Here is a 13,092-nt window from a genome sequence, read left to right as displayed (position 1 = left end):
CGAGGATAGGACAAAGGCCTCCGTCCTTCTTCAGAAACAGAAAATAGCGGGAATAGCAACCACAGCCTATTTCTGGCACTGGAACCCTCTCTATAGCTCCCTTGGCCAAGAGAGTTTTAACTCTCCTTCAGACTATTTGCAAAACCCACCTGTCCGAGGTGATATCCCGCCAGTGGTGGGTGTGATGGCATACCCTGTCACCAAATGGACGCCCATGATCTGGAAGGATCGTACGAGAAGGGTTTGGAGGGGGAGTGGGTTGTGGCCTGACCTGACTCCTGACCCGCGGGGTCGGGTAAACCGCACCCACGGCCATGCAGATGTTGCAGAACTTGCGCGGTCCTCTTGCTGGGGTAGGGCTGACACGCTTGGAAGCCCTTTCCGCAGCCATAAAAGGAACTAAGGCGGACGCAGGCTGTAGCCCGAAACTCCTTAAAGCGCTCTACCGCCGCGCCTGCCATGTCTCCTAAGAGACGAGAGCTATCAAATGGCATGTCCATAAGGTGGGCTTGGACATTCCCTGAAAAGCCAGACGTTCTCAGCAAGGCATGGCACCTAACAGCCACCGTAGATGAAAACGCTCTGCCCAGCAAGTCTGTGGTGTGTAGGCCACAGTGTATGGCAAACTTGAATGTATGACTTTGCAACGCATGTGTTTACAATGCGGTCGTTACAACTACTGCGTTGTTACCACGCATGCCATTACATCGCAAGTCGTATCAATGACTTGATGTATGGGGCACGCTAGATTTAGGCATAGTATTAATTACTATTCCTACTCCAGTTTGTGCAACAGCAGGAAAGGTGTTGGATTAAAAATCCAACACATTCCCTGGTGCTGAACGCCCCCTACAGCAAGTCGTTGATATGACTTGCGATGTAATGGCACGTGTGGTAACAACGCGGTCGTTGTAACAACCGCGTTGTAAAGCCATGCGTTGTGGAAACAGCATTGTAAACGTTGTTTCCTGGCAAACTTTACTGCATCTCTCCCATCGGCATCAGCCTGGGAAAGGACAGTCCGGCCCTCCTCAGGGACTTGTGGCAGCATGCGCAACCATTTCCTATAGCCAATGGGAGTAATGGCCCAAGAGGTATGCTGTGTTTACCGACCGCAATGCTAGGCTGATGGAAGAGAAGATCTTCTTACCAAAGCTGTCCAGCCTTTTTGATTCCCTATCTGGGGGTGTGTAAGGGAACGCGCCACAGGATGTGGAGGCTTGGACCACCAAGCTCTCCAGGGTGTGGTGGTTTGAGAGGAAAGCTGGGTTGCCCAGTTCAGGGTGATGGCGGTGGGCGATAGTTCTGTTCCCAGGAGCCCCTACGATGGGCTTGGACGAGGAGCCCAGTTGAACATCTGCCAAGGCCTCATTAAATGGCAGCAAGAGTTCTGAGGTGGAGACACCAGGCTGCAGGACCTCCATCATGACATTGGTCTTGACTGGCACTGTAGGAAGCTGCAGGTCCAAGACCTCTGCAGCCCTACGCACCACAATTGCAAAAGAAGCCCCCTCCTCCATAGCCAGGTTGAGAGGAGACAGCATGTCCAGCTCTGGGGAGGTGTCCAACCCGCTGGCATCACCCAAATCCTCGTACAGGTCCATTTCCTCATTGACGAGTGGAATTTCTAAGGGATTCTGCTGCCCCTCCCAATCTTCATCCAGCCCTTCAGAATAAGGCACAGGACATGACATGGAGGCCAATGGTTTCATCGGCGCCGGTCTTGAGGTCCGTGGACACCCAACTGGCTCTGTGTCATCTAGAATGCTGATGGGGAAGCTCCACCGGTAGGTGCTGGCCACGTCGAGGTTCTCAACGTCAGATGGGAAGGTCGAAGTGGTACGACCGGTGCCAGTCCGGATCCAGTAACTGATCCAAGAGAAGCTTATGGCGCCAGAGCCAAAGGTGCAGTACCCACGGGCCTCCTTCCGCTGAGCCTGCGGGCCCAAAAGTGTGCCGACAGGCTCAGGCCGCCCAAATATGGTACACATGGTGTCATAAAATTCCTTTAACTAGTCAGGGGTCGCTCCCAGCTCCAGAAAGGGAGGGAAATGCAGAGCCGACCCAGGCACCTGCTCTGCAGAGAGAGGCCTAGAATGCTGAGACTCCTCCGTCTCGTCAGGTGACAGACAGGGTGGGACTTCTTGTGCTTTTTATGGTGCTTCTTACCTGACCTCGATGACTTCAAGTGGGAGGAATATGACTTCGATCCCCGGAGCGGTGCTCAGACCTTCCTCTCGACCGGGAGTGGTAGTGAGATCTCCAGGAGGATCTCCGTGGTGCCAGATGTCGGACCACAAGCAGCTTTAGGGACCGCTCCCTCAAAGCATCCGTCACCATGGTCTGGCAGTTGAGGCACGACTTCAGGTAGTGGTAGCACTCCAGGCACCAAAGACATACTAGATGGGGGTCCATGACCAACATGGTGCGGTGACAGGCGCCGCACAGTTTGAACCGAGGTCTTCTTACTGGACATCCTACACACCAAAAAGTCGAATAAAAGTAAAAAAAAAGTCTGGCAAAAAGTGACATGGGGTAGCTCTCTTGAACGGATCTACGCTGGCTGGTGCGTAAAGAAAATAACTGATGTCAGCGCATCGGGGTGGGCCTATATAGATGAGGCGGATGTCACGATGACGACTAACCCGACGCCTACAATGTCACACAGAATTGAGCAAAGTTCCTCATCGGCGTGCCTGGGTACTGCTATCAAATATTTTCTGATCCAGCCTGACACCTGGAAGTTCTAAGTTAAGGAATCTGCGGCTAGATGTCGCTATCAGATATCTATTTATTAAAGTTGCAACTCTGACTAGCAAAGGGATGGAAAATACACACAATTTGATAGAAAGCACACAACACTAGGGCACCGCATAACACACCATCTCTGCTGAAGTAATTATGGCCTAACCAGCCTCCAGCTGAAGTTCCATAAATAATCAACTCCATCCAGCTCGCCCCAAGATGAGGGTGGGAGGGTGTACTTTTCTGATGCAGCCCCCACTGCAGGTCCAGTGCTCTAGGAGCAGTCAGGGCAGCATGGTCGAGCAACAAAGAAGCAGCTCCCCCAGCAGACTGAAATCCTCACTTCCAATGATGTCACTCCCTCACGAGAACGTGCCCGGTGGTGACCCCTAACCGCTCCTGCCCGTTTAGTGACTAATGATGACTCTCTGCTAGATGCAGGGTACACCAGCTCAGAATGACCCTCATTTGGAGCCCAAATTTGAAAATAGTCATATTTTTATTCAAAGATTGACCGTTTTTTCTGCTATCATCCACAATGTTCATCCAGTTCCAAGAATTTCAGAGGAGTAGATGAGTACAAAACATTTTAAATTAAAAAAAAATTCACACTTTCAAAATGAGAAATATTAGAGTATGAAAGGGGCCACTGAAATTGTAAGGCGACCAGGTGAGTGAGGGTACAAACTGAGTGGGTGTCTAGTTCAAGAGGTATAGAGTGCAAAGTAGCACTGTTCATTGGTACAGTTTAGATGAAGGAACAGAGTGGGTTACATGCCTCAAATGGATGACAGTGTGGGTAAGGTAATGTGCAGAATTGTTGGAGTAGCATAGCATGGATGGGAGAACACAAAACGAAAGGAGCAGATAGATGGCGATAGGAAGCAGAGAGCAGGCGAGTGTACACAGAATGTTAAAGGCACTGATCCTGAGAGAGTGAGAGGCCACCGAGCGGTGAGGAGACATTGGTGAGGAAGAACAAAGTGGATGAGGTAACAGAGTGGGTGTGGTGACAGAGAGAGATGGCATAAAGGGTTAAGAATTCCAGAGTGGGTGCAGGGAACAGTGTACTCGCTCACCCAGAGTGCCCTCTGATGGACCTGGTACAATAAGGTAATGTCACAGTGGAGAGCAATTTAAAAACAGATAGACAAAGCAAGAATTAATCTATTGTATCTGAACAAAACAGAGCACCACCATACAGTTTTTCCACTAATGGATGTGATTTTATTTCATTACAGCACTGGAATGAATCAAGATATAAAGTACAAAAAAAATCATAACTAAATATTTTTCAACAAAAAGGTGAAGTGAAGGTGCATGGATGGGATAGTGAGAAAGGACAGTAGTGTGCATATATATACATCAGTAATAAATGACTATCCAGACTGTTTCCTGCCAAATACATTAAATGTCAAATCATAACAATTGTAGATATACATTCTCTGTTAGGCATATATGACAGAGAATGTACTGTCAGGCATATATGACAGAGAATGTACAACTGCAATTATGTTATGATTTGACATTTAATGTATTTGGCAGGAAACTGTCTGTATAGTCCTTTATTTAATTATTTACTGGTGTATATATATATGCTCACTACTGTCCTTTCTCACTATCCCTTCCATGCACCTTCACTTCACCTTTTTGTGCACCTGTTTGTTGAAAAACATTTAGTTATGATTTGTCTTGTACTTTATATCTTGATTCATTCCAGTACTGTGATTAAATAAAATCACATCCATTAATGAAAAAACTGTATGGTGGTGCTCTATTTTGTTCCGATACAATAGATTAATTCTTGCTTTGTCCATCTGTTTTTAAATTGCTCTCCACTGTGGCATTACCTTATTGTACCACTATTTACCCAGGTCCAGTGGTTGCCCGGGTTGCCCCATTGCTTTATAACTCTCTGATGGACCTGGTCAGGCGGCATTGAGTACACAAGATTCACAAAGTGAATATCGCTTGGATCAGAACCGCATGAGGAAAAACTAAAAGAGATGGAGAAAGTAGAGAAATTAGGCCATAAGAGGAATGGAAGACAGAGTGCAAGGATGAAAAAGAAAGTGAAAAACGTAGTTGAATGCTTCCATTTCTGCCACCAAAAACCAGAAATGCAATATTATTTCAATATAAAGGTGTGTTTAGTTATTTGCTTTGTAAGGACTGGCATGACACTCGTCAATATGAATGTTGCTATGATATTCAGTGCCAAACAGAATGAAAAGAGATGACATTACATGTGATTTAATAATACCGTACAAATATATAATATATAGAAGCAATTGGAAATGTTAGACAACTGTTGACAAACAGGAGCCCTTCCAAAAAATATTTGTATCATTGTTCTTATTTCCTCAATTTTGAAAATGTCAAAATAACCCAGATTCCTACCTCAGTTCCTTGACAATGTGAAGGACTGAATTGAGTTTTTCCAAACCTTCCGTCTGGATAAGACAGGAATCCAAGTCCAGGATTTCTATCTCTTTACAGCACTCCAGGATATAGGAGAGAATGGTGCAGTCCACTGATGTAAGGTAGAAATTGGAAAAAACAAGCGACGAACCCTGTCCCACTTTCTCACGCACAAGTGTGCTGTTTCGAGACTCAAAAAGGTAAGTAAACAGGTTCAGGAGCTTCCTCTTGTCTTTGGCAATCCTTGCTGGCTCTAGTTCACCTGAAACTTTCTCACCCAACCACTCGATGACTTTTTTGCTTGTTTCTGTTGAGAACTGCCCCAGGTAAGTTTTCAAAACTGACCTACTCGGCTGATGGGAGAGTCCAGCCATGAAGCGAGAGAGTATTTCATATTGACCATCAGAGCAGGTGCGGATCCTTTCAATTATCTTCTTAAATTTGTCATCTGAATCATCAATGTAATATAAAAGTGCAGCTAAAAACTCTTGGATGGTCAGATGAAGGAACTCATGGTTCGTCTTAGACTCCGTAGTATTCTCCATCATAAAACATGACAATATTTTACTGCGTGTCACGCAGAATGTATTTAAGTCTTCATCCTGGAAAATATATATTTGATTTTTGATTCCATGTTCTGCAAGACATCCAATCTGTGTTATTTCTTCCCTGATATTTTGTGTCGAATCATTGTGATTCTTCAAAATGTTGGAAATAAAATATACAAAAAGCTGAGTCACAGTTTTAGGTGGATCAGAAAGACAGCCAGACTGTTTGGTAAAACAGGGTCTTAGTGCAGTGCAAGTGATCCAGCAGTACGAAGGGTTGTAGCAGAGTGTGTACAGAATGTCCGTATCCTTAACATACCTGAAGACCGCCCGTGAAATGTCCTCATTATCATAAAACTTGAAAAAGTATCGCTCCCTTTCCTTAGTAAGGAAACCAATAATCTCAGCTGTTCGGTGGAAAAATCCAGCTTCGAGTTTTTTTAAACTCCTGGGGCGACTAGTCACCAGCACGAAGGAGCCCTTAAGCAGAGTTTGCCTCACCAGGCTCGCGATGATTATTCGAATACTCCTCACAGCTGACGGGCTGCTGCACAGCTGATTCGCGCTGATGCTGAGGTCTACCGGCTGTTTACTTTCATCCAAGCCATCAAAAATAAAAAGCAGTTTTTGCGGGTCCTCCAAGATCTTTTGAAGGCCATCACGAAGGTGAGGGTATCCTTGAAGGAGCAGCTGCTCTAAGCTTAGTTCTGGGTGCATCGTATTCACTTCACGCATTTTAAAGAAGAAAACAAAGGCAAATTTCTGGTAGTGTTTCTTCCCAACCCAGTCAAAGACAAACTTTTGCATCAAGGTGGTCTTTCCGACGCCTGCCACCCCAGTCACTATCACGGAGGTTGGCATGCGATGGGATCGGTAGCACCACCGGAAGAGGCGGTTGGGAGTGATGCGCTCGAGCCCCACCTGCAGCTTTTGCTTGATGTGATGCTCGTGAAGCTCCCCAGCTTCCAGCATCTCATGGCGGGCTCGGTTTCTGTACTGACGCTCTGAAATTACAACCAGTTCCACATAGCGTTCTGAGATGGGAAACCTGTGGGATTGCTTGGAACTTCCCGGCGCCATATATTCATTGAGTTCTGATGTCTTGCTGTACAAGCTTCCCTTGTGGCTTTCTTGCAAAGCTGAAAAAGACGTAAAAAGTTCATTGGTATCGGTCATGATTAAACATATCAGATAAACAGCATAGTGCATATAAATATGACGTATAGGTTAAGTCTGTTTCACATTTCTACTGTCACTCAACTCCTGGTTGAGTAATCCTGCACAAGATCAAATTGGAATTACCCCTGCATCCTTCCATGGCCTATGCTACACAGTGGACTAGTCATATCTCCAGGGCAGTGAATGAGGTTTGAGCTATACACAGTGGTACTGATGAAGAAATGTGCCGCATGTAGATAGTTCCAGCACCTTACAATACTATAAATAGTCATCTCTAATAATATAGGAAATAATGGGTGGGCAGGGGTGGTTGCCTGGGCCAAATTCCAAGTACTATATATTCTCTCTCTATTAAGAAGCTATATATTTGCTGCCACTAATTTAGAGTTCCTGCTCATTTTATTGTGGATCCATCAACATATAAGACATATGAAATAATATGAGACAAGATTCTAGAGGTAACTCAGGTTTATTCTGTCTCTGTCGATATCCATTGCCCAGTAAGACAGTTGGTCAAGGCGCTGGCATTAGAACGTTCATAACATTCCATGGGCAGCAGAAAACAGGGAAAAGGAACAGGGGGAACGGAACCGACATTTCTTTTATGCATACCACTGTGTGTTCTATACTCTTAGCAATTTCTATGGCTTTCTTCAAGTCTGGATTTCCGACTAACAACTTCTCTTGTATTTTTTTATTGTTAGTATATCGTACTAACTGATCTCTGATTAGTGAATCAGTCAACTCATTGAATTCGCACGTATTTGCCAATCCCCTCAATATTGCGATGTAATTACTCACACTTTCGTTCTTTCCTTGGGCTCTACCATAAAATTTATGTCTCTCCAAAACCACATTTATTTCATCTGCAAACTGTAACTCTAACTTCCTAAGAGTCACAGCATAAACATCTCTATCCCCAAATTCTCCATCATCTTCCTCAATATCAGGGAGACTGTAAAAAACTTTCCTCCCTTCTGCTCCCAAATTATGTAGCAATATGTGCTGTCTGCGTAGCGCTGAGAACCCATTTGCACCAATGGCAATCAAGTATGTTTCGAACCCTTTTATCCAGTTCTTCCATGTCATGCTAGGTTCTCCTGCTTCAGATAGAAATGGAGGGTGTTGGCTCATACTCGCCGCTGCCATATTAAGTTCTTCCAGCCTTGACTTATTTACGATTTAACTTGACTGCTCACAATCTGCCCCTTACCAATATCCAAAAATGTAATATCAATTTATCATTAATATTGTCCCAATATTATGGACTTCCGTTTCAATATCCAATAATACCTCAGAAAGTAATTCCTCAATAATATGGAATGAATAGAACTAGGAGTTTTCCCCACTAAAGCGCTCCAACCTTCTACCTCTTACTCATATAAACTTCTTATTTTCCCCTTTTTTTAATTTTTTTTATTTATTTAACTCACCAGGAGAGCAGTTCCTCGCCCAACCTCCACTTCAAAAGTTCCCTTTCCGCCCTGTGAACAAGGCGAACTAAATCTTTACCCTCGGGCGATCCCAGCGTCAAACGAGATCTCTTCACTGACTTGGAAGACACTCCTTCCGCTGAACGCTGACAACCGCCCCGGGTGGGTAAATCATTCGAGGCTCCTTCCTCTGGGTTGTTCCGACGTCAAGCGCGATCTCCACCGACCCGGATGGGTTAAATCATTCGAGGCTCCACCCCTGGGCTGTTCCGATGTCAAGCGCGATCTCCGTCCACATCTGTGGAGGCACTCCTCCCGCTACGACGCTGCCAAACAACCCGGATATGAATTCCTCGACCTTTTCCTTCCTGGTTTTCCTCTCACGCCGTGATAATCTTTTCCTTCAAAGATGTTCACACCAAATAGTTCTTCCTTTGAGGGGCAGATGTCTACGGGCCACACACGAAGGGGATACCGATGTATTACCCTTCCCGCAACTCTCTCGTCGCCAGTGAAATAATATGAGACAAGATTCTAGAGGTAACTCAGGTCTATTCTGTCTCTGTCGATATCCATTGCCCAGTAAGACAGTTGGTCAAGGCGCTCGCATTAGAACGTTCATAACATTCCATGGGCAGCAGAAAACAGGGAAAAGGAACAGGGGGAACGGAACTTACCAATGTAGAAAGGAGAATATAGTTACAACAAGATACCTTTTCCAATCTCTCTTGGGCTACATTTTCTGTTACAGCTTTAAAGTCGATTCACTTGTGATCTGATGCCGTAATGCTGACTTATAAATTGATCTCTTCCATTTATTAAACTGAGGATTAAACTTACAATTGCATTGCGTACTATCAGATAGAACGTGCATTTCTTTAGAGGGGGCACTTCCACTCTATTTTGTATTTCTTCTGTCAGGGCCTCATGTGTGTTTTTTTTTAGTCAACTGGACTTCTTGAGCAAATGTGAAACAGCAGTTGCTGCACCTTTATCTGCCTAAATGTCAGACTTGGAGAGGTGAGAGAATGCAAGGTTAAACTAGCGTGTTGCAGCAAGATACCTTTCACGCAGTGGGGGTTCTTCCTTAAACCGTAAAACAGATTTAAAATATAAGTACTATGTAGCACACCAGGGCCGTATTATACATTACAGCGCATTTTCCTCGTTAGCGCCGGGTGCACCTTTCAAAAGGTGCGCTCGGCACTAACAAGGAGAGTGTGCTGCATTACAGTGAATGGTGTTCTGTTCTGACTCAGCAGGGGGGGGCTGGGGGTCGCGCTGCGCGGTCTGCCACTAGTGCGGAGCGCTGGAATGAGAAGCCAACACGTTTGATGGTTGGGCACGAACTAACTCCGTTCGCCCGCCCCTTTATTTTTATACATACGCGCTCACGTCCGTCGACATGAGCGCAGGTTGCGCAAATGTCACCGCGCTCCAGCCGGAGGCTAGAGCGCTAACTGTAACATCCCTCTACAACTCGGTTCTTGACAACAGTTCAAACATTATTCAGAAGCGTCACTTACTTGGCACGCAAAGTCTCGTAGCTGGCTGCTGGGCCTGGGGTTTTCTCTCAGCACATACCTCGAGTTCCCCCGATGGGCCGGGGTTTGGGTTGTTGGTGATGCCCTTCTCCCAGACTCACCATCAGGGCTCTCACCATCAGGGCTCTCAGTGTCATTCGGGTTTGACCCCGGGCCTACCTGGGGGCTGGGCGAGTTGGCAGGGGGAACCCCTGGGTCGTGTTCTTCCCCGACCTCAGTATGTCCCCAGGTGTCAGAGGGGTTCCTCACCACTTTGAACCACGATATGTTCCTGGTGACTAGTTCTCCTCCTCGTCGTGCAGTCACCATGGTTCCTTGCCTGTCGACCACTCTCCAGTAGCTCTTGAATTTCCCTCCGGGCCGTCGTTCTCTGAGAAGCACTAGATCTCTGGCTTGGACCTCTCTGGGCGCCGCTCTCCGCGCCTCGCTGACTTTGGCGTTTCGCTCTTGGCGCCTCTGGAACGCCCTCTCCTCGTCAAAGGGCGGGGCTGTCCAACCTGGGGCAACTGGTAGCCCGTCTCTACGAGCCCCGTTGAACATCAAGGCCCACGGTGCTTGGCGGGTTGAGCAGTGGGGGGTGCTGCGATATTCTCCCAGAAACCGCTGCAATTCTCGCTCCGGGTCTAGTTGTTCGGCCACCGCGATGCGCAGTGCTTTATTGAGGGTGCGCATGAGCCGCTCTGCTTTTGGCCACTGGGGGGTGATTCGCCGATGGCGGATGCCGTGCGATTTCAAAAACTCTTCGAACTCGTGTCCTTGGAATGGGGGTCCATTGTCACTTCGCAGTTCCTCTGGGCACCCGATCATTCCGTACACTTTTTCCAGTGCTGGGCCTACGTGTGTGAAAGCGGTGGAGGGCAATGCTTCGGCTATCGGGTATTTCGAGTAGCTGTCGATGATTACTAGCGTGACTCGCCCGTCGGGCAGGCTCCCGAAGTCCACACTGATTTTCTCCCACGGGCATCGGCCGTGTTCCTCGGTTATGATAGGGGCTGGCGGCTGAGCTCCGCTGGTTATCTGGCAGGGCTGGCAGCTGAGAACTGCGTCATCTACAAACTCATCCATGCTCAGGAACCAGACTTTTTCACGCATGCAAGCCTTCATCTTTTCCGTCCCTTGATGTCCTTTGTGCGCTAGCTGTGTTGCTCGGGTCCTGAGGGCGGCTGGAATGACAATTCTGGAGCCTCGTAGGATGAGTCCTCCTCTGGTCACACTTAGCTCATGTCGTATCCTCTACATGTGTTGGAGGTCATTCCTCTCTTCACTAGTCCATGAGTTGGCTGTTTGTAGGAATTGCTGCCAGGTTCCCTCTAGGATTGTGTTTTTAACCTTGACCATCACGGGGTCTTGTTCGGCTGTTTCCAACATCTCCTCCAATGTCAATGCCTGGGGGCACGTCAGGGCAGCCACCATGTCCAAGTGACCTTCTGCTTCTTCTTCTTCATCCATCGGCGCGGGCCTGCTACCGGTCTCGGGGTGCCGGGATAGAAAGTCCGCTGGATTTCGGGATCCTGGCCTGTAGATGACGCTGAGGTGGGATTGCTGGAGGTTGATGGCCCACCGTTCTATCCTTGGAGGCGGGTGTGGCGCCGTTCCTCGGAATAGGGGCACTAACGGTTGATGGTCTGTCACCACTGTGAACGGGTGTCCGCACACATACAGATAGAAATGACGGCAACTCCACCGGATCGCCAGGGCTTCACGCTCAATTTGTGAGTACCGTTTCTCCGTGTCTGTTAGGGCTTTGCTGGCGTATGCTAAAGCTGCCCACTACCCTGGTTCTTGCTCTTGCGTCAGGACTGCTCCTAGCCCTACGGGGCTGGCGTCCACTAGGATCTCCGTTTTCTTGCTCGGGTCAAAGTAGACCAGTGTGGTCTGGTCTAAGAGAGCTTCCTTGATCGTTTGGAATGCTGCCTCTTCTGCGACTGTCCACTGCCACATCACATCTGTCTTGGTTAGGTGCCTGAGGGGTTTGGCGAGGGTGGCCAGATTCGGAATAAATCGTCCACAGTATGTGGCCATACCCAGAAAGCTGCGGACCTCCGCCACTGATGTTGGGGCTGCGGCCGCTTTGATGGCGTGTGACTTCCGGGGATCCACTTGGATGCCTTCCTTGGTGAAGACGTAGCCGAGGAACTCGATGGTTTGCTGGAACAGCTGGCACTTATCTCGGTGTAGGGTGACGCCATGCTCCTGCAGACGCGACAGTGTGGCTCGGACATGCTTGTAGTGCTCATCGACTGTCTTGGAATATATGAGGATATCGTCACTCACATTTAAGACACCAGGCAGGCCGAGCAGAATGTCTTTGATAGTATTTTGGAAAATCTCTGCTGCCGAGGATATTCCGAAATTTAACCGTTTGTATCGTCTCAGTCCTAGATGCGTACTGAACGTGGTAATGTACCGGCTCTCTTTCGCTAGGGTGAGCTGGTGGTATCCGGCGTTTAGGTCCAATTTTGAGAACCATCGGGCTCCGTTTAAATCAGACACGATGTCGCCCATGGTAGGTGTGATATGCCTCTCGCGTTTGATGGCCTTGTTTGGGAGGCGCATATCAATGCACAGCCGGATCTTCCCGGGCTGACGGGGTTTCTCGGCGATTACCATGGGCGATACCCACGGTGTGGGCCCTGTAACCTTCTCAATAACTCCCTGTTCCTCTAGCCTCTGGAGTTCTTCCTCGACTAGTGGGCGTAGGTGGAACGGTACCCACCGGTGTCGGAGAGCTGTTGGTGTTACTGAGGGGTCAATGTGGAGGCATATTGGTGGCCTTTTGATCTTCCCCAGCCCTGAGAATAGGCTTTTGAATGTTTCCAGCAGGTCTTCGACTTGTTTGTCTTCGACTTTCCTGAGGAACGCAATCAGTTCTAGATCCTCCGCAGCGTGTCCGCTGAGTAGGGTGTCCACTTCTTGGTCGATGACGTGGATGTTGACGACAATTTCCGACTTTTCTGACCACACTGCCACCGTCATCTTGCCTTTCAGCGGTAGTGGCGTGTCGCTCCCATACGTGTAGATCTTGGCCTTGGATTGTCGGAGCTCAGGTTTTGGTCTGAGACGGTTATATTGTTGTATGCCCATCACTGTGACGGATGCACCTGTGTCAATCACTGCGTTGACTTCAGACCCAGCGATCAGTATGTCACAGTGAGGCTGCGGGCGCCTGGTACTCTTTAGGGCTTTGGTGAATGACACTAGGTATGTTTCCCCTTCATCGTC

At 47.9% G+C, this 13,092-nt stretch overlaps 1 protein-coding gene across 3 annotated transcripts in view; it reads right to left on the bottom strand.

The window, feature by feature from the left end:
- LOC146775835 (NACHT, LRR and PYD domains-containing protein 12-like) overlaps positions 1–13,092 on the bottom strand; it is a 497,684-nt gene that overhangs the window by 152,225 nt on the left and 332,367 nt on the right. For all 3 annotated transcript variants that reach the window (XM_085637540.1, XM_085637541.1, XM_085637542.1), the window contains one exon: positions 5,146–6,853. In XM_085637540.1, coding sequence (XP_085493666.1) covers positions 5,146–6,853 — 1,708 coding nt within the window. The remainder of the gene's footprint in view (positions 1–5,145; positions 6,854–13,092) is intronic.

The sequence above is a fragment of the Triturus cristatus genome, chromosome 12, assembly GCF_964204655.1.
Source record: "Triturus cristatus chromosome 12, aTriCri1.1, whole genome shotgun sequence".
Taxonomy (NCBI): Eukaryota; Metazoa; Chordata; class Amphibia; order Caudata; family Salamandridae; genus Triturus; species Triturus cristatus.
The sequence above is the reverse complement of the archived record's forward strand: the minus strand, read 5'-3'. Positions and strand labels throughout refer to the sequence as shown.